The sequence below is a fragment of the Periplaneta americana genome, chromosome 15 (assembly GCF_040183065.1).
Source record: "Periplaneta americana isolate PAMFEO1 chromosome 15, P.americana_PAMFEO1_priV1, whole genome shotgun sequence".
Lineage (NCBI taxonomy): Eukaryota > Metazoa > Arthropoda > Insecta > Blattodea > Blattidae > Periplaneta > Periplaneta americana.
Genome location: NC_091131.1, coordinates 11,865,321 through 11,886,485, shown reverse-complemented (window position 1 = coordinate 11,886,485; position 21,165 = coordinate 11,865,321). Strand labels below are relative to the sequence as shown.

Genomic DNA, 21,165 nt, shown 5'->3' with positions numbered 1-21,165 from the left:
GGTATCATATCAAAATAAATTATTGGAGCTGATCAAGCAAAGGTTATTTGCTGCATACAACTATCTCCCAACACTCGAGATGGTGGCAGAAACAATGAATAAGTATTATGATGTCTATGTAATTTTCCAGGGCCAATTGGAAGGACCGCGAGTTCGATATGGATTTCTACGTTCCGCAAACGATACTTACGGGAAACTATGAACTCGATGGCAAGTTCACTTTGCTTCCTATAAAGGGAAAGGGCAAATTCAATATGATACTGGGTAAGTATAAATGTTTAAACAGAACAGTTGAAAAAGGTAGATATCATTCCTTCATTTGGTGGAAAGCTGTAATTCTTCTTATTTTTTTAAGGTAAATCTCAGTCACATAATAATTGTTTTCTCGAAATATGACTTTTACTTATGGGCCCTTTTTTTCAGCTACCGCCTCAATTGTTGCGAAATGCGTGGGAGTACAAATGACAAATTGTCATGTTTCTAAAAAAAAATGCTTAGGGCTCATCGGCCATATATCAAAACATTTTCCGATATAGATGGCACAGAATTTGCCATTGCAATAGGCCTACTAAAATACAGTGCGTCTAGAGATAGAGTGGACCGTGGTGAGAGTTGCCGCACCTACTGCCAGATTTACATGTAAACAGCCGGCAAGTCTAATCTATCTCTAGACAGACTATATAATACAAATCAATAAGTATTTTGTCTTAAACTGTAAAATACTATTAGGTTGGTGCATAAGTTTGTAGCGTCTTTATTTCGCGTGTTGGTACTCCGGTTGCTATGGGTTTATTCATCGACTGTCATTTTTTATTGAAGTTCAATTGTTATGCTTGAGCTTACATATTGAAGTTTTCATTTTTGCATATAGTGAATAGAGCCGTGGACGCTAGAAAATGGAGTGTCAAGTGGAGAAAAATAAAACATTTGCGACAAATTCTTTTTGAGTTCAATATGTGCATCTTTGCTTGCTCATTACCGATTGGCTCGTGAACTACATCGAACATTCCTATCCAATATCGTTACTGGTGACGAGAAATGGTGTTTTTATGCTATCATAAGGAAAAGAAAGGAATGGTTGAGCCCGAAAAAGAACGAAACTCCCCGTACAAAGGGCAGCGCGCATCCACAAAAGATAGTGTTATGCATCTGGTGGAACTGTGAGGGTGTGCTGTACTACGAATTACTTCCCCGAGGTGTAACCATCACAGCCGACATTTATTGCCACCAACTGAGATGTCTTGCACACGCAATCCAAGAAAAACGACCAACAAGACTACGTGAAGTGATGCTACTCCACGATAACGCTCTTCCGCACTCTGCTAACCTGACACAAAACACTACCCAGAAGTTGGGTTGGGAAGTCATTCCTCATCTACCTTATTCACCTGATCTTGCGCCCTCAGATTTTCACGTTTTCCGCTCTCTATTGAACAATATTCAAGGAACTTCCTTTCCGGATGAAGATGCGCTCCGAACATGGCTTCACGACTTCTTTAATTCAAAACCACGCGATTTCTACAGGCGTGGAATCGAAAAACTACTCCAGCGTTGATAGACTGTTATAAATAGTAAAGGAGAATATGACATTGTTGCTGAGTAACTTCCCTCTTTTCTCATGTGTTTAATAAACTAATGGAAAAACGCTACGGACTTACGCACCAACCCAATATAACGTATGTGAACTAATATCACTCACTCAATCGCTACAAGAAAAGATCATAATTATGTATTATTATTCAATTGTTCTGCTTACAGCCGATTTCAAAACTAACTCGAAGTTGAAAGCTGACCTAGTAACGAAAGACGGGAACAAGTACTGGAACGTCAAGTCTATTAACTTATTTATAACGGAGCCCAAGAACTTCACAGCTCACTTCGACAATCTGTTTAACGGGAATAAACTTCTGGGTAAGTAAGCGACATGTACAAACCACGAATAAAAGAACTAATTTATAGGGTAGCCTCCAAATTTAAAAGTGATATCCAAAACTTGAAAAACTCATAAATTGGTTTCTAAACTTCACCTGACATCCACAACTAACAAGAAACGCAACATATTAAGAGTGTGAATCCAAACTATAAATAAAATTTCACTAAAGTACAGAATGTCCCTCAAGGATTACCCTGATTTCAGACTTATTTCTTTCCACTGATTTTTTATTTTCCTTTGCAAGTGAAATGGTGTACTCTTAAAGTTTTGGTGGCTATGTGCTTCAGTTTCCAATTTCCCCGCTAGGAGCGCTTTAGCTAATGAATATGTGAAACGGTTACGCTACAGAAAAAGACTGTGTGTGTGTACCAACGAGTTAGAAAGAGAATATAGAGCGGCCATATTGTCCGGTACAGCGCTCTTTGAGGTGCCACCGCGAAACACGGCAGATATGAACTAAGCGCCTACCGTTGTAAAAATTCGTCTGCTTACAACGTGTTCGAAATAGGCCTACTTTTTATAAGTTACAGCACTTCGTCTTCTTCTATAAGCAGTAAGGAAGGACACAAGAAGTGTCGTGAACACAAAAAGCTATGCTCGGAGGGACACAATTTGTTCAGTTCATATTTATTACCCACTGTTTCACGCTAAAGAACGATAACAGAATATAAATGTTAACTTGAATATTATTTATAACACCAAAGAACGATAACAGAATATAAATTATAACTTGAATATTATTTATAACGCTAAAGAACGATAACAGAATATGAATGACTACTTGAATATTATTTATAACGCTAAAGAACGATAACGGAATATGAATTATAACTTGAATATTATTTATATCGCTAAAAACGATAACAAAATAAAATTATAACTTGAATATTATTTATAACGCAAAAGAACGATAACGGAATATGAATGATAACTTGAATATTATTTATATCGATAAAAAACGATAAAATAAAATGATAACTTGAATATTATTTATAACGATAACGAACGATAACGGAATATGAATGATAACTTGAATATTATTTACATTGCTAAAAACGATAAAAAATAAAATGATAACTTGAATACTATTTATAACGATAAAGAACGATAACAGAATATGAATGATAACTTGAATATTATTTATAACGCTAAAGAACGATAACGGAATATGAATGATAACTTTAATATTATTTATATCGCTAAAAAACGATAACAAAATAAAATGATTACTTGAATATTATTTATATCGCTAAAAACGATAACAAAATAAAATGATAACTTGAATATTATTTATAACGCTAAAGAACGATAACGGAATATGAATGATAACTTTAATATTATTTATATCGCTAAAAACGATAAAAAATAAAATGATAACTTGAATATTATTTATAACGATAAAGAACGATAACAGAATATTAATGATAACTTGAATATTATTTATAACGCTAAAGTACGATAACGGAATATGAATGATAACTTTAATATTATTTATATCGCTAAAAAACGATAACAAAATAAAATGATTACTTGAATATTATTTATATCGCTAAAAACGATAACAAAATAAAATGATAACTTGAATATTATTTATAACGCTAAAGAACGATAACGGAATATGAATGATAACTTTAATATTATTTATATCGCTAAAAAACGATAACAAAATAAAATGATTACTTGAATATTATTTATATCGCTAAGAACGATAATAAAATAAAATGATAACTTGAATATTATTTATAACGCTAAAGAACGATAACGGAATATGAATGATAACTTGAATATTATTTATATCGCTAAAAACGATAACAAAATAAAATGATAACTTGAATATTATTTATAACGATAAAGAACGATAACAGAATATTAATGATAACTTGAATATTATTTATAACGCTAAAGAACGATAACGGAATATGAATGATAACTTTAATATTATTTATATCGCTAAAAACGATAAAAAATAAAATGATAACTTGAATATTATTTATAACGCTAAAGAACGACAACAGAATAAAATGATAACTTGAACCAAGGCTCGAACTTAAACCTACGAATCATTAAGCGAACACACTACAGTGCTCTACGAGACGCAGATGTGAATGCTTCTGCTTAAACATCTTTTCCGAAACTGCTTCTATAAGCGTATGCATCATGTAACATCACAATTATCAGAAGTGGAGTTCGAAAATATTCGCTGATCACGAGTGCGACCACTTTATTTTGTATTTTTTTTAGAGCTGTACCTTTCGTTAGTGACTACCGACCAGTGACGCCGTTACGTTAACTGAAATTTTCATAATTGAACAAGACTCATTATCGTCAATTACAAATACGGCACAGTCTTTAAATATACAGAATAATAGCTTCCTTCCTGCTGTATCCTAAATTGGTGTCACTAAATGAAAATCATTTTGTTTTCAGGAGAATCCACTAACAAAGCCTTGAACGAAAACTGGAAAGAGTTTTGGGAGGAGCTGAGACCATCCATGGAGGATACTTTCGGAAAAGTTTTCGTGCATATAAGTAATGTCATCTTTTCAAAAGTGCCTGAAAAGAACTTATTCTAAACATCGCCGAGATGAAGAAGACAGGCAGTATGAATTTCCTATTGTACAAAAATTTGAAGCCAGAACCACAATGTGAATTCTATTACATAGAACATAATGTGAAACTTTTACGCACACAAACTTTAGAGTTCTGCGTTAATATCTAGAGATTTATGTTACCTTACTACATTTGAACGTTAAGCCTTATGTGACCAAGCGTTGAGCTGTATCCAATGAGGATAATAATAATTTTATGTATGGTATTCTTTATCTAGGATTCTGTCCCCCCAATCAGAAATCTTAATTCGCAACCTGAATGTAACACTTATAATTCTGTGACATACAAAATAATCTTCTATCACATCAGCTAGAAATTCGTAAAAACTAGTATAAAAGGGCAAATACTATACGTCAACTGAAAAGTGATGCAGGAAACTATAGCTATAAACGCTAACTGTAAAAGATGAAAGTTACTAATAGCGGACACCGCCGGGAAAAAATTAAATTTTCGTTATTGAGAAGTGTCCGCTATTTAGAAAATCGTTAGTACACATTGAAAGACACTCTTTCAGCTTTCCCAATAATGGGACTCCCTCATTGGACAAAGCATAACACACAGAGTGAAAAAAGAAACAGATCACAAAAGAGAAATGTGGGGAACGAACAAAACGGGGAAATGGAGTACAGGAAGGATAATAGCATGCATATAACAGGCCTAAACATAGTAAACAAACGGATTAGACATTCGAGGAAAAGTATTCCTTTTTAGGAAACAAAGTACAGATGGTATTTTAATATAGCAAATGATCCTCTGATAGCGGCAAGGGAAACATCACGAATGAAGTCGTTCAGTTGGAACTTCTTGCAGTACATCAAAATACAAATATCAGTAAGTTTACTTTTCCAGTCAGATGCAATTTCTGGATGAATAGAAGCAGATTCACCACATACACTTTGTAGGAAATATTGTGTCGTGACCGAAACTTGTCTAGCCAACCACCAGAAGCTTTAAAATTAGAATAGCCCAACTCTTTTTCAATTTCTAAGGCTTTCTCTCTAATCAAGGTCCCAGATAAAGGCATCTTATTTGCTCTAGCACGGCAGAACCATTCATATGTTAAATTGTCAATGGCAAGCCCCTCACTTTTAGGAAAAGCTCCTTTTGTGTTCTTATTTGCATTCTCAGTGTATGATTTTAAAATAACTTCCTTGTTTTTCAAAATTTCTCTAACCTGAGTTTTTCCCATATTAAACTTTGTGGCCAGCTCACGAACACTTAATTTCTCCTTCTCACTATGCTTTACAATATCCACTTTCTCTTTTAGTGACAACGTTTACGTTTTTGTGACATTTTTAATGTGACTGTACTTCCGAACACTCAACTTGACAAAGTAAGAAAGTACGGACTGCTCACGTACAGTATCACAACTAACAACTGTGCTGCTTATCTTCAATAAAGTACAAGAACGTTCAAATGTACGATAATGATTGTTGCAAAGAATTCCAGTAGAATTCCGTTTAATTTACAACCGTCTGTTTCTTTTTTCTTCTTCTTCTTCTTCTTCTTCTTCTTCTTCTTCTTCTTCTTCTTCTTTCACGCTGTCCGTTATTTGGAAGTTTTAATTGTTGTTGGGAGATACATTTCAGTGTCCGCGTCCGTTATTGAGAATGTCCGCTATTTGGAAGAATTTTATCATAAGGGTCAATGTTATTTTGCAGAGGAATTTTAAAATGTCCGCTATTGGGAAGTCTCCGTTAAGGAAAGTTTCACTGTACTGGGTGCGCCAATAAATTACACAATAAATTTTAGTGTTCTATATTTCGCAAAGTTGGTATAATATTTTTTTTTTTTGTTTTCAGGCAATTAATTGTTTATGCAAGCTTAGGAAAATATTTGACAATGGATTTAACTACGCCGCATAGAATTAAAATTGTTCCATTCTATTTAAAACCAAAACCAAGGAAGGTGATGACGAATGGGTCAATAATTTGTGCTTTTCAGACGAAGCTCAATAATATTCATCTCAATGTATTAGTGAATAGTCAATTTTGTAGTTCCAATCCACTACAAACGATATCATGGAATAGCCGCTCCACAGTCAAAAATGCACTACTCACCATCTTATATCATTCGGTTGAAACTATTGCATATTTCAACGCGTTGACATGGATAAATATATAATAGCATGCTAAACTTACTGAGTTTCCCGTAACACAGACTAGAGGCGCTGCTGTAGAAATTGATCTTGCTGCCACCTGTTGGGAGGAGGGGCGTTATTACATCTAGCATCGCACCAAGTAGCGAAAAGAGTAACTAATTACTCCATGCATTTAGCAGCGCACCTAGTGACGAAAATGTTAAATTGTGCAGAAAGTATTCCCTCCCACACTCATCGATATTCAAAACTAACCCAATTTCAAATAAAACATTTACATTTTTATTCCTCACAGCATCTTCTACTGAAAATTCTTACCGGAGCTAACAGGAAGATAAAAGAGACGATCTATTTTACATTAACCAATTAAAATATAACCAGACAGAGACAAAAAAAATAAAGCAAAAGGTTAGAAAATTGGGATTGTATTCTTTGGGTATTTATTGTACAGCACAATTGAAAAGTCTGCAAGAACCACTTAGATAGTTCAATTTATTATATTACTATTACTTTACAATACATTCAACAACACTATTTTTACAACGTCCATAAACATCACTGTTTGTGTTTAACATCCACTGATTATACACACGTAGTATCACTTTATGTTCACTTATTAGCAAGTTTCTGTCTGCCATCTTGTCTCTTCGAGCAATATCTCGAACGGATAAATAGAGAACTCTGGGTAATGTACCCAACACGTAGTTGTAATGTTCACCACCTACGACGTTGGCGCTGATCATTTTATTTCAGCCCCCCGCCGCCAGATGGTGCTGACCGCAGTTTCGCATCCTATTATATATTTATCCATGGCGTTGACGTTTGTTCTGGATGTTCGCGAGTGTTTCACTTGCATTTTATACAGTAACAGTTTGGCTTCGTATTTCAAAATTCTGACAGATGATGGTCGCACATTCAGTTCTTCTGCACGTCTTCGTATCCTCTGATTTACTGATTGCCGTACGCTTCAGTGCTTTCTTGTGTCCTCGCCGTCATCGGTCTTCCTCAGTTTCCTTTGTTCAGTTTAAGAACGGTTCCTTTGTCACTGAGTTTCTTTACTGCACTCAGTCCTGTATTTGGCGTTGGTGTTCATCGAGAATTTAAATAATTATTATATCCATGTTTTATCTATACTACTGATTATGTTTCTTAAAATAAAAATATTTTAATTCTGTGAGGCTTAATTAAAACGACTGTTAAATTATTCTCCAAAGCTTTCACAACAATTAATTGAAAAAAAAATTAAAAGTATTGTACCAACTTCGCGAAACATATAACAGTAGAATATGTATATTTTATTGGTGCACCGAGTAGACCTAATTGTTGTTACTGTTGATTAGAGCTGAAGCTACAAATACCATTGAAAATTACTTGTTTAATAGTGATGTTCGTGTATTAAATTATTGTAAAGTGGTGTATACCCTTCAAGAAACAAGAGAAGTTGCCATTTTCTCTTTAATTCAAATTACTGTACTCATTTTAAAACAACAAAGTAGGAGGCATTACTTTTCAGCACATCCTCGTACAGCTTAGACTTTTTCAACCTCAATTTTGGAAAAGATAAACTGAATTTCGAAAAATGTAAATTCAATATCGGAAATAATACCAAACTAAGAAAATAATGAAGTCAATTTAAGAATTGAAGGTCTTCCTCATTTTTTAAACTATGTAGTAAGTCAATTTAGGATTTGAAGGTTTTCCTCATTTTTTTAACTATGTAGTAAGTCAATTTAAGATTTGAGGTTTTGCAAGTGAATTTAGAATTTCGAAATTTTCCTCATTCTTTCAACTATGTACCGAGTTAATTTCGGATTTGAAGGCTTTCCTCATTTTTTCAACTACCTAGTGAGTCAATTTAAGATTTGAAGATTTTCCTCACTTTTTCAAATATGTAGCAAGTCAATTTAGGATTTGGAAGATTTCCTATTTTTTAATATTATGTACTAGTATGTCAATTTAAAATTTGAAGTTTTCCTCATTTTTTCAATTATATAGTAGTAGCAGTAGTAGTAGTAGTAGTAGTAGTAGTAGTAGTAGTAGTAGTAGTAGTAGTAGTAGTAGTAGTAGCAGCAGCAATAGTAGTAGTTTTATTTTGCCTGGCAGAGTTAAGGCCATAAGGCCTTCACTTCCACTTAAGTAGCAAGTCACTTTAGGTTTTGAAGGTTTTTCTCTTTTTTCAACTATATACTAGTAAGTCAACTTAAGATTTTAAGATTTTCCTCACTTTTTCAACTATGTAGCAAGTCAATTTAGGACTTGAAGGTTTTCCTCATTTTTTCAATTATGTAGAAAGTCAAGTTAAAATTTGAAGGTTTTCCTCATTTTTTTCAACTATGTAACAAGTCAGTTTAGGATTTGAAGGTTGTCCTCATTTTTTTCAACTATTAATAAGTCAATTTAGGATTTGAATGTTTTCCTAATTTTTTTCAACTATGTAGTAAATCAATTTACGATATGAAGGTTTACCTCATTTTTTCAACTATGTAGTAAGTCAATTTATGATTTGAAGGTTTCCCTTATTTTTTCAAATATGTAGTAAGTCAATTTATAATTTGAAGGTTTTCCTCATTTTTTCAACTATGTAGTAAATCAATTTATGATTTGAAGGTTTTCCTCATTTCTTCAACTATGTAGTAAGTCAAATAAGGATTTGAAGGTTTTCCTCCTTTTTTAAACTATGTTGTAAGTCAATTACGGATTTGAAGGTTTTCCAAATTTTTTCAACTGTGTAGTAAGTCGATTTAGAATTCGAAGGTTTTCCTCATTTTTCAAATATATAGTAGGCCTAAGTCACTTTAGAATTTGAGGTTATTTTTTCATTTTTCAACTATGTAGTAAGTCAATTTAGGATTTGGAGGTTTTCTCCTTTTTTCAACTATTGAGTAAGTCAATTTAGGATTTGAAGGTTTTCCTCATTTTTCCCACTATGTACTAGTAAATAAATTTAAGATTTGAAGGTTTTCCTTAATTTTTCAACTATGTAGTAAGTCAATTTATGATTTGAAGGTTTTCCTCATTTTTTAAACTATGTAGTAAGTCAATTTAGGATTTGAAGGTTTTCCTCATTTTTTCAACTATGTAGTAAGTCAATTAGGGATTTGAACGTTTTCCTAATTTGTTCAACTATGTAGTAAGTCAGTTTATGACTTGGAGGTTTTTCTCACTTTTTCAACTATGTAGTAAGGCAATTAGGAATTTGAAGGTTTTCATCATTTTTTCAACCATGTAGCATATCAATTACGGATTTGAAGATTTTCCTAATGTTTTCAACTATGTAGTAAGTCGATTTAGGATTTGAAGGTTTTCCTCATTTTTAAACTGTGTAGTAGGCCTGAGTCAATTTAGTGTTTGAGGTTTTTCTCATTTTTCCACTATGGAGTAAGTCCATTTAGGATTTGAAGGTTTTCATCATTTTTCCCACTATGTACTAGTAAGTAAATTTAAGATTTGAAGGTTTTCCTCATTTTTTCAACTATGTAGTAAGCCAATTTAGGATTTGAAGGTTTTCCTCATTTTTTCAACTATTTAGTAAGTCAATTTAGGATTTGAGTTTTTTCTCATTTTTTCAGGTATGTAGTAGTCAATTTAGGATTTGGAGACTTTCCTCATTTTTTCCACTATATACTAGTAATTAAATTTAAGATTTTAAGGTTTTCCTCACTTTTTCAACTAAGTAGCAAGTCAATGTATGTTTTGAAGGTTTTCCTCATTTTTAAACTAGGTAGCAAGTCAATTTAAGATTTGAAGGTTTCCTCATTTTTTCAACTATGTAGTAAGTCAATTTAGGATTTGAAGGTTTTTCTCATTTTTTCAACTATGGAGAAAGTCAATTCAGGAACTGAAGGTTTTCTTCATTTTTTCAAGTATGTAGAAAGTCAGTTTAAGATCAGAAGGTTTTTCTTGTGTTTTCAACTATGTAGCAAGTCAATTTAGATCTTGAATATTGTCCTCATTTTTTTAACTATTTAGTAAGTCTATTTAAGATTTGAAGGTTTTCCTTATTTTTTAAACTATATAGCAAGCCAATTTAAGATTTTAAGGTTTTCCTAATTTTTTCAAGTATGTAGCAAGTCAATTTAAGATTTGAATTTTTCCTCATTTTTTCAACTATGTAGTAAGGCAATTTAGGATTTGAAGGTTTTCTCATTTTTTCAACTATGGAGAAAGTCAATTTAGGAACTGAAGGTTTTCTTCATTTTTTCAACTATGTAGAAAGTCAATTTAAGATCAGGAGGTTTTTCTCGTGTTTTCAAGTATGTGGCAAGTCAATTTAGATCTTGAAGTTTTTCCTCATTTTTTTTAACTATTTAGTAAGTCAGTTTAAGATTTGAAGGTTTTCCTGATTTTTTCAACTATGTAGTAATTAAATTTAGGATTTGAAGGTTTTTCTAATTTTTAACTAAATCAATTTAGGATTTGAAGGTTTCTCATTTTTTAACTACGTAGTAAGTCAATTTAAGATTTGAACGTTTTCCTCATTTTTTTTTAGCTATGTAGCAAGTCAATTTAGAATTTGAACGTTTTCTTTTTTTTTTTTCAACTATGTAGCAAGTAATTTACGATTTGAAGGTTTTTCTCATTTTTTCAACTATGTACCCAGTCAAATGAGGCCTTGAAATTTTTTCTCACTTTCTCAACTATGTAATAAGTCAATTTAGGATTTGAAGTTTTTTCTCATTTTTTCAACTATGTAATAAGTCAATTTAGGATTTGGAGATTTTTCTCATTTGTTTCAACTATGTAGTAAATCAATTTAGGATTTGAAGGCTTTCCTCATTTTTCAACTATCTAGCAAGTCAATTTAGGATTTGAATGTTTTTCTCACTTTTTCAACTATGTAATAATTGAATTTAGGATTTCAAGGTTTTCCTCATTCTTTTCAGCTACGTAGTAAGTCAATTTAGGTTTTGAAGTTTTTCCTCATTTTTTCAACTATGTAATAAGTCAATTTAGGATTTGGAGGTTTATCTCATTTGCTTCAATTATGTAATAAATCAATTTAGTATTTGAAGATTTTCCTCATTTTCAACTATGTAGCAAGTCAATTTAGGATTTGAATGTTTTTCTCATATTTTCAACTATGTAGTAAGTCAATTTAGGATCTGAAGTTTTTCTGATTTTTTTCAACTATGTAGTAACAATATATTACATACATGGTAAAATAAAATTGATTCTCCATATTCTCTCTAGGAAACAGAAATATCGTATATATCTATACAGATATTTAATGAACAATGATTATTCTGTAGATAATATTCACTCACATGGCAACAAGAATTGTTGCGATCTTGTTGCGGTCGTCATCGTCATCACCATGAATATATGTACAATATGTGAGTAAATAAATCTTCCTGTATCCAAATTTATTCTAATTGTATTTTCTTTCTTCATTCTTTCTGTCCTCCGAGCTCATTTCTTCTAAACCATTTTCTGTTATCCATCTTCTTATTTCACCCATCTTCGTGCGTCTGGGACGTCTCTTTTTCCTTTCCCAGGTAGCATACAATCTAGAATCTTTCTCGGTATCCGCTGATCTGATATCCGTCGAACATGCTTATAGCATTGTATTTATATTTCACAACATATAAAATTTAATATTGAACTTTCATTTCCCTTATTGCCTCATTTACATTTTTTTTCAACAATAATCTCACTAAAAGTTTTGATTTATCTAGAGAAAATCAAAACTCGAGTGGGATTTAATTGACTATTACACGATTAGAAGAAAGAACCTAAATATTAGAAGAAATAAAGTACTCTAATACAATAAACTATTGACTTACGAAAATACTAAACTGTCTTCAAATGTATTGTTGTACCATCTCATTAATACACTATGAATAATAAAATATTAAAAGTTGTTTGAAGTTTAAAATAATTTGTAATTGTAGATGTTAGTTAACAATGACAATGACAACAATAAAGATTCAATGTATGATGAAACCATTCATTGGTGTAGTAACAATGATTCACTGATGAAATTCCATTGTTTTCACTATGAATAAGTAAAATATTAAAAGTTGTTTGAAGTTTAAAATAATTTGTAATTGTAGATGTTAGTTAACAATGACAATGACAACAATGAAGTTTCAATGTATGATGAAACCATTCATTGGTGTAGTAATGTAGTAGCAATGATTCACTGATGAAATTTCATTGTTTTCACTATGAATAAGTAAAATATTAAAAGCTGTTTAAAGTTTAAAATGTTATTTTGTAACTGTAGATGTTAAGTTTTGAAGAAAACTCTTAGTTTTCATTAATTTTTTGTAACAATGTATCAGACCAAACTAATTTTTCTTATTATATATAACAGATCTATATAATATTAATTTTTTTTCACGTTTCAAAAACTCAAACTTGGTTATTATTCATAAAAATGTGTTTCCTGAAAAATCTTAATTTTGTAGATGTTGAGCTTTGTAAAACCGGTCCTCAGATTTATCTTTTCCGAAATTGAATCTCCTTTATTTTTTAATTAATATTACATCTTCCGAACATTATACTAGGGCATCAAATAAGTAATGGCAATAATTCTCTAAATCAGTGCTCCTAGCAGTCATCATTGAAATCTTGTACTACGTAACAGAGCAGCGATTGTTTCATAAATTTCCAATATTGAAAGTTCCGAAGTAACCATATTTTGTAAATATAGTACCCGTTTCTTTTTTGTAGTAAACAATACAACCCTAAAGATACGAACAAAGGTCCTTAATAAAAGTCCAAGTTGCAAGAGAAAAACATGCAACTCAGTGCTTTAGGGCATTACAAGAAGCCTGTGAGAGAGAAGGTCTTCCATACTGAACTATTGCAAGTTGGGTGGAAGCGAGGTATTCGCTTTCAATCAAGAGTTGACATCCGAAGAGCTTTAGTTTGATGGATGAGAGAGATATCGAGAAATGGTGCTGCAGATGGAGTCCGCAATTTTTCAATAATTTGGCAACGTATTGTTGACATGGCAGGAGACTATATTTGAAGTAGATTTAATGTCAAAAGTAACCTAAATTAATTTAGTGTGAAACAGTAACTATGTTATACAAATCTGGCTTTCAGGTAGTAGCTCCCTGTAAAGCAGGTTTGAATAATTTCAAGGAAAAATTATTCCGGGGCCGGGTATCGATCCCGGGACCCTTCGCTTAGCGCGCGAACGCTCTTCCGACTGAGCTACCCCAGGAGCCATACACCGTCACAATTTTTCCTTTGTAACTATGTTGCCATTGCTTTTCGAATGTCCTAGCATTACTATTTTCGAAACTGAAATTACTTTCTCCGAAATTTCACACACTTTTTCCGAATAAAATTGAACATTTTCCGAAATTGGTATAGATTTCTGGTACTTAGGTTCTAAAAATTAGATTTAAGTGCCTAAAATAGGCTCAATAAAACTATGAAATAGCCTCTAAAAATTAAAGTCGTTCTAAAATAACTCTTCATAGAATCTTCCTCAAAATTAGTAAATATCTTTTATATTTTTTGTCTCTTAGTACAAGCATGCAGGCAGAAAACCAACGCTTAAAGTCTGTCGCGAGAGCATACTTCAATTTTGGAGTTGTTTGTACTGGAAAGTCACATTTTCCAATTTTGTTACACTTCCCCGACAGAACATTTGCTAAAGTACTGAGATTTTTAAGTGTAGAATTCTTCTGGAAAACATTTTCTACTGTAGTTTCCTCGCGTACCACCTTTTTTCAAACTAGTTAGGGTGCTGAGATAAATTTCGCCCTATCATGAATTAAAAGGTAAAGTTGTTCATAAATTCTTTCGTGCGAGATCGTGCGTATTTGCTTGGTTTCCGCACAAAACCAATCCGCGGAAAGTCTAAAATTCCACATTCAGTATTCCCAACCTAACACACATAACAATTTTCCTCTTCTTACCGCTTAAGTGACATATTGATTTTACTGCTTTAGGCTTTTAACATATTATTTTTAGAGACGTTCAATATAGTAATAATTATAAATTGGAAACTTACCACTGCAATGTCATCTAAATTGCACTGTTAATTATTGTTTTTAAATATTTGCAAAAATTAAGTAATCTCTACAACTCCACTAAAGTTACTGCATTCGTGATGCAAGTAACATTAAGGAAGCCGTGACAAAAAATCAACAAGATTCCAGACACATCATAGACTGGGGGAAAAAAAAGACAGACGTATATCACGGCCTGCTGCAGTATAGTAAACACAGAAAACATTTTAAAGCAACAATGTTGAAGATGGGTATTTTTGTTTTGCAAACTTGCCGTCATTGAACAGAAACCAAGATCGAGATTTCATTGCAACTAATTAGAAATTCCTCTTTCAGATATGTAATAAACGATCTTCGCACAAAATAATGTACGATACACGAGCGGTATGTTTTCTTTCAATTCTCAGAAATTAAAAAAGCTCAACTACGTTTCGCTTTTTCAAACTTTTCCTCGAACATGAAAACTTCAACATACCGCTCTTGTAACGCATATTACTATTCCCTACAGTTTACCAAGATGCAATAACAGCAACCAAGAACCAAGAATGTAAAATGTGGTCTGTGTAAGCCACTTCGATTTGAATGGAGTCTTCTTTAGCAATTTTTTTATGAATAGCACTCTCTTATTTATATGGTGACCAAGTTTCAGTGCTGTGTGGCGCTTGGAAGCATAAAAATTACGTCACATTTAAATGGGTGCATTCTCGAATTTGAATTTCATGTAAACTTTGCAAACTGTTTTCCCACACTTTTTTGCAGCACATTTCGTCCTGGTCAAAGTGTAAAGGCTCTTGCAGTTACTTTGATGCAAGGAACTGCATATTCAATATACTGTGGTTACCAGAACATAGTAACATTTTTTAATAAACTAAATATTTTCTAAATTTAAAAAAAGTAAAACGTATTTGAAGAACATTAAAAACTCAAATTCTGAAGCTGTGTATACTTTAAAAAATGTTCTCTTACTTACTTACTTACAAATGGCTTTTAAGGAACCCGAAGGTTCATTGCCGCCCTCACATAAGCCCGCCATCGGTCCCTATCCTGAGCAAGATAAATCCAGTCTCTGTCATCATATCCCACCTCCCTCAAATCCATTTTAATATTATCCTCCCATCTACGTCTCGGCCTCCCTAAAGGTATTTTTCCCTCCGGTCTCCCAACTAACACTCTATATGCATTTCTGGATTCGCCCATACGTGCTACATGCCCTGCCCATCTCAAACGTCTGGATTTAATGTTCCTAATTAAGTCAGGTGAAGAATACAATGCGTACAGCTTATTGCAGGGATTCGTAACAAGCTGTTTTTTACGGTGATGGGTTGTTAGCCCTTCGCCCAACACCCAAGCTGGAGGACCACCCCTTATCGGCTGTCCACGACTGCTTATTCAATATATTCGCAGCTACCCTCCATATCTGGAGGCCGTCTCCTCTATCCGCAACCTGAGGATGCGCCATGCCGTGGTGAAAATGTTCTCTCCATTTATAAATGTGAATATAAAATTCTAGGAACTTAGTTCTTTTCTAACTACACCAAAAATGTCGTAAAAAAGGAGTCGTGCATGGAACTACAATTTTTCTAAGAGATAGATATATTTTGAAAATATGCAATGTATTCTTTTAATGTGAATAATTCAAAATTATTCATCTGATGATAGTAACTAGAACACGCAACTTCATGCACTAAAAAACTTCAAAATATGCATGCAACTACGTAGTAAAAACTGTATGATAACTATCACAATGACACTAAAAGAAAATTCTAGAAAATGTGCTCAATATGTTGTCCATTTTCGATTATGCATATTTCTAAATGGATTTTCCAGTCAAAGAGGATATTTTGTAGAATTTCCGGCGTGACTTTTGCACACGCTTCAAAGATACGATTCTTTAAATGTTCCACATTTTCAATTTTCTCTTCATATCCCAAGCTCTTTATTTAACTCCAAAAGAAAAAAAATCAAGGTGTGTTAAATCTGGAGACCTGGTCGGCCATTCTACTGGTCCACGCCGAACAATCCAATGTCCAGGGAACTGTTCGTCCAGATAGTTCCGAACAGCAAGACCATAGTGGGTTGGAGCGCCATCTTGTTGAAAAAAGATGGGAATTCACCTCCTTCGTTTAGTATATGAGGAAAGATGTTTTCTTGCAACATGTTCAAATAAAAAATGGCACTCAGGTTCTCCTTAATAAAATACGGTCCAACGATACGATTTCTCCGAATTCCACACCAAACCATTATTTTACCAGCACATTGCAACATTTCTGAGGCTTAACCCACCAGATTGAAGAATATCAATTCTTTCCTCTTTCGATAATGCCATCACGAAAATCAAGAAATTTGCTACAAGAAAGCTTTAAATAATCATAACAATGCATTTAAACTGTCACCGGTTAACCAAACAGTAAAGCAGGAAAAGTTAATTACCAGAATTGCATAAAAATACCTTTTCCAAAGCCTCCTTAGTATTGTACCATGTTACAAAATATCTGTAGATGCAGTAACTAATGTTTGTGTCATTACAATTATCTTTAAATAACTTGAGAACGATTAGAGATATCTCAAAACAGATTGCACCATTGTTTTTTCTCAAAAATTTTCATATGATTTTGAGTACCTACATGACCCCTTTTCCATTTAAAATTTCAAAGTTTCATCCAAAATGGCGGCTTTTGAGATAACTGAGGGCTAGAATCGAATGTGTCACTGGTAGAGCATTTGGTCTTAAAAATACTGGTAACATCTATAGTAACCGAAAATCAAGCATATGGTTCCAGACTTTTGATTCATCCTGTACTTATATTTCTTGGAAATAATGTTATTTTTATTAGAGAAATTTTTAAATTAGATAATAAATCGGAAAAAACAAGGAAAGTTGTTAATATATGCATTTAAATATGCAAAATAAAAAAAAAATATATATATACATTTAAAAGAGAAAATCCTCGAGATATATATTTATGGAAAAAATTATGATCGGCAAAGATTCATTTGTAATACTTTTTCAATATGCCAAACCAATAAAAACAGGCAATTGCATAAAGTCCCTCGTTCTAATAATAACAATGCAAGAATACTTATAGGCAGTAGATGAGATGTACAAAATATAAAGTCTCTGCCTTAAAAAGTGTCGCAAATATAAATTTCAGCCATCGTCCCTCTTTTTTTTTTATTATCCAATTTAATAAACCCTATTTCACCCTGAGGTATATGAGGGTTATAGTTGGCATCAAAATACATATTTTATAACCAATAAACAATAGTAAAGTTATAATATAAAATAGTGGTCACAGTTACAATTCACATGAATTATGTAGAAGAATGCACCTTAATGAAAAATGGATCCTGTTAAAGATTAATGAGATGTTTGAGGAATAATCAATGCAAAAGGTATACTAGAATGTCTAACAGTTTCAGAGTAAATACAAGACCTAAAAAGATAATCAATAGTAGATTAATATAACAAAGTTTGACTTTCACTTTCAAATTAATACGTAATTCATGAACAATGGAACAGTTAAGAGTAATAAAAGGATATTACAAGCAATGATTTACGGTTACAAGTTACATACGTGATTCAGGAACAAGTACAATAATTGAAATAATAACACAAGTAATGACTTATAACTAACGAGATTCTTGAAGGGCAATATATAATAGTGGGGGCAATACAAAAGATTTAAAGACAAATGTAAACAGTAAAGGAATAGTAGAAAAATTGACTTAAAATTACAAGTTAAACACATCCTTTTTAAAGCAATAGGCAAGAACAAAGAGATACTATAGTCACAGTCTAATAGATAGTCACGCAACTCATACGTATAAAATATGCCAACATTTGACAGCTGGCGCGACAGTAGCCCTCTAGCGGCAGGCAAGTTAAAAGTGTGCACACGACATATGTTAACACATCAGAAAACGGTTTTGTGTAATTTATTTTATATTTTTATGCTATACAATAAGTGTACATGGTTCTTACTAATTCTACTTTAGAATCCTGGAAGAATTTCACACGCAGTTAATCCACAAGTTTCAGAAGCTGGGAATAAACGTAATTCTTTCTGCTCCTTAGAACTGAATCATGGCCCTGATCACGTATCATGGTTTGAAATAATATAATTGTTTGTACGTGGGCAGTTAATTCAATTCATTCCTAAATATATTTATAAACCATTGGAACTCTATATTTCCTGTGAGAAGAGTCAAAATTGTAGGGCATATCTCGTAGGGTACATCGCGTGGTGAACTCCTCTCCCTATTTCCTGAGAAATTAACTATTTTCCATACCGCAAATTGGGGTAAACTCGGCCGCTGAGGTAAACTTAAACATAAAAAAAGGGGAAGATTTAAACCTTAATTTGACAGACATTCATTTATGAACTTCATTATTTTTCTTTTTTTTATAATTATTTTGAGTCGCTAATAGTGCTGATATTATGGTTTAAATTTGTATGGAAATGAGAGAGAGTGATGAGAGAGAGATGGAACGGAGAAAAATTCTCTCCGGCGCCGGGATTTGAACCCGGGTTTTCAGCTCTCCGTGCTGATGCTTTAACCACTAAGCCACGCCGGATACAATCCCGACACCGTTGAGAATCGTCTCAGATTAAGCTCCATCTCTTGGGTTCCCTCTGGTGGCCGCCCTCTGCACTTACGTCATAGATGTCTATGCACGCAGGACCGAAGTCCATACATGTGTAGAGGTGCACTCAGATGAGTGACTGGTTGGCCGGGGTCCGACGGTATGGGCGCCGTCTTTAAATCACAAAGTGATTTATTACGCATATCATATTTATTTTGATGTACCGAAGTACATATGATATTTCCATGCAGATATTCTGCTTTCTCAGTTTACCGCATTTTACATTACATTTCCAGTTTTCACACATAAGCTCAATTTTAACATACCCTATCTATATAATACGTAATTTACATGCACTTACTGTTATTATGACGTAGGTGAGAACAAATGAATACACAACTTTGTTGAAAACATTGTAACTTCAATTAACTCAGAAAACATAGGCCTAATTTTATTTTCAGAGCAGAAGTGGTGTAAGTCAAAAATGGGTAATGAGGGTTAAAGTAAACATTCTGTAAAATACAGCGCAAAGTAGCAGTTAATATTCAATTTATTTAAACTATTAGTAGTCAGTGAATAGCACGAAGGATATATTAACTGCTACTTTGCGCTGTATTTTACAGAATTTTTACTTTAAACCTCATTACCTAATTTTGACTTATACCACTTCTGCTCTGAACGGCTCAAATAATCACTGGTAATGTAAAATCAACACCAATAACAGTCATGCAAATTATTACAGAAAAGATTGCATTTTATATTAAATTTAAAAAGGCTCTTTTATTTCTTGAGAACTTAATACGTCTGCCACATGAATCTACACCAACACATCTACATCAGAAATTTATCGACATAGTCTGGATTTATTCAAGAAGTAAATATTTTGCAAAAGGATTATAATACGCCATGAATTCTTGAAAAAATTAACACCATAATCCCTACTTGAATGCAATATAACATTCAACTTTTGAAAAATATAAAGAAAAAAACACGAATACAAAAATTATGGAATTACTTGCATTAAAAACTGAAGATACATTATCCAAAATCGGAATGGTTACACATTTACACATGATCTCTGCAAAACAATAATATACCGTAACAGGCATTTACTTTGTTTTTATTTAAACTCTCCTTCCTGACATACAAATAGGTAACCGATAACTAATAAATGTTTTATAGAACACAATTCGTAGGCTACCTACAGCGTGGATTATAGGTTATGACTGAGTTATGATTTTCTCTTGTTCTTTAGGGAATCTGAAGAACGACAAATTCGGAGATTTAAACTTGTTGTTACTGCAATTTTCGTCATTGCACACATTGCCTTTATTCCGACGCATGATTAAAACGTTATTATAACATCTCGCATACCTTTAAAGCACGTGCTGGCTGTATCAACCCTATGACCAGTGCCTTGCCTGCCGCTTGAGCGCTAGTGTCGTGAATGTTGGCAAAAAAATTGTTGAAGTTGCGCGACTGTATCTATTAGACTGTGCTATAGTCGTGACGCTGTTATTCCCGGCCTGACTCCTCCTCTTTGCTTACGTCTTAGAAAGTGAAGGTTCTATAAAGTCTAGGTAGGTAGTATCGTTCGCCATTTTTGTTCTTTCGTTGCCAAGCTACCATACGAGGAATCTATTTGTCATACCGTTAAACATTATCATGTCGTAGCTCCTATGATAATAAATCAAACGCACTGTAATTTAGCAAAATAATTGAGCGGCAAATAACGTCTTCGTGTGCTTTCTGCGAACACAAACGAAAGAGCCAAAATGGCGGGCGATTATATTAAGTATTTATCGAGCCTTAAGAAATGAATAACGTCTTCCTCAGCGAATCACAAGACGCACACGTTTAAATGTAAAAGACCTTCAACGCGATTGGCTGCCGGAAATTAGAGCGACGGGACTATAATATCAATACACTGACTGTAGTTAGAGATTAAACACATTATTAAAAAAAAAAA

The 21,165-nt window shown here is 33.0% G+C and overlaps 1 protein-coding gene, 1 long non-coding RNA gene and 1 other non-coding gene across 3 annotated transcripts in view; 2 read left to right on the top strand and 1 right to left on the bottom strand.

The window, feature by feature from the left end:
* The window catches only part of LOC138714639 (protein takeout-like), a 35,093-nt gene extending 30,535 nt beyond the window's left edge, over positions 1–4,558 (top strand). The window contains exons 4-6 of the mRNA XM_069846689.1: positions 131–264; positions 1,759–1,911; positions 4,361–4,558. Of these exons, the coding sequence (XP_069702790.1) occupies positions 131–264; positions 1,759–1,911; positions 4,361–4,506 (433 nt within the window). The 3' untranslated portion in view covers positions 4,507–4,558. The remainder of the gene's footprint in view (positions 1–130; positions 265–1,758; positions 1,912–4,360) is intronic.
* Positions 4,559–5,438: 880 nt separating this feature from the next.
* Positions 5,439–12,591, top strand: LOC138714640 (uncharacterized). Its single transcript, XR_011336052.1, has 2 exons — positions 5,439–8,903; positions 8,953–12,591. It is a non-coding gene; the product is annotated as an uncharacterized lncRNA (long non-coding RNA).
* A 6,524-nt stretch (positions 12,592–19,115) lies between these two features.
* Positions 19,116–19,187, bottom strand: TRNAS-GGA (transfer RNA serine (anticodon GGA)). Its single transcript has one exon. It is a non-coding gene; the product is annotated as a tRNA-Ser (tRNA).
* Between the last annotated feature and the right edge of the window lie 1,978 nt (positions 19,188–21,165).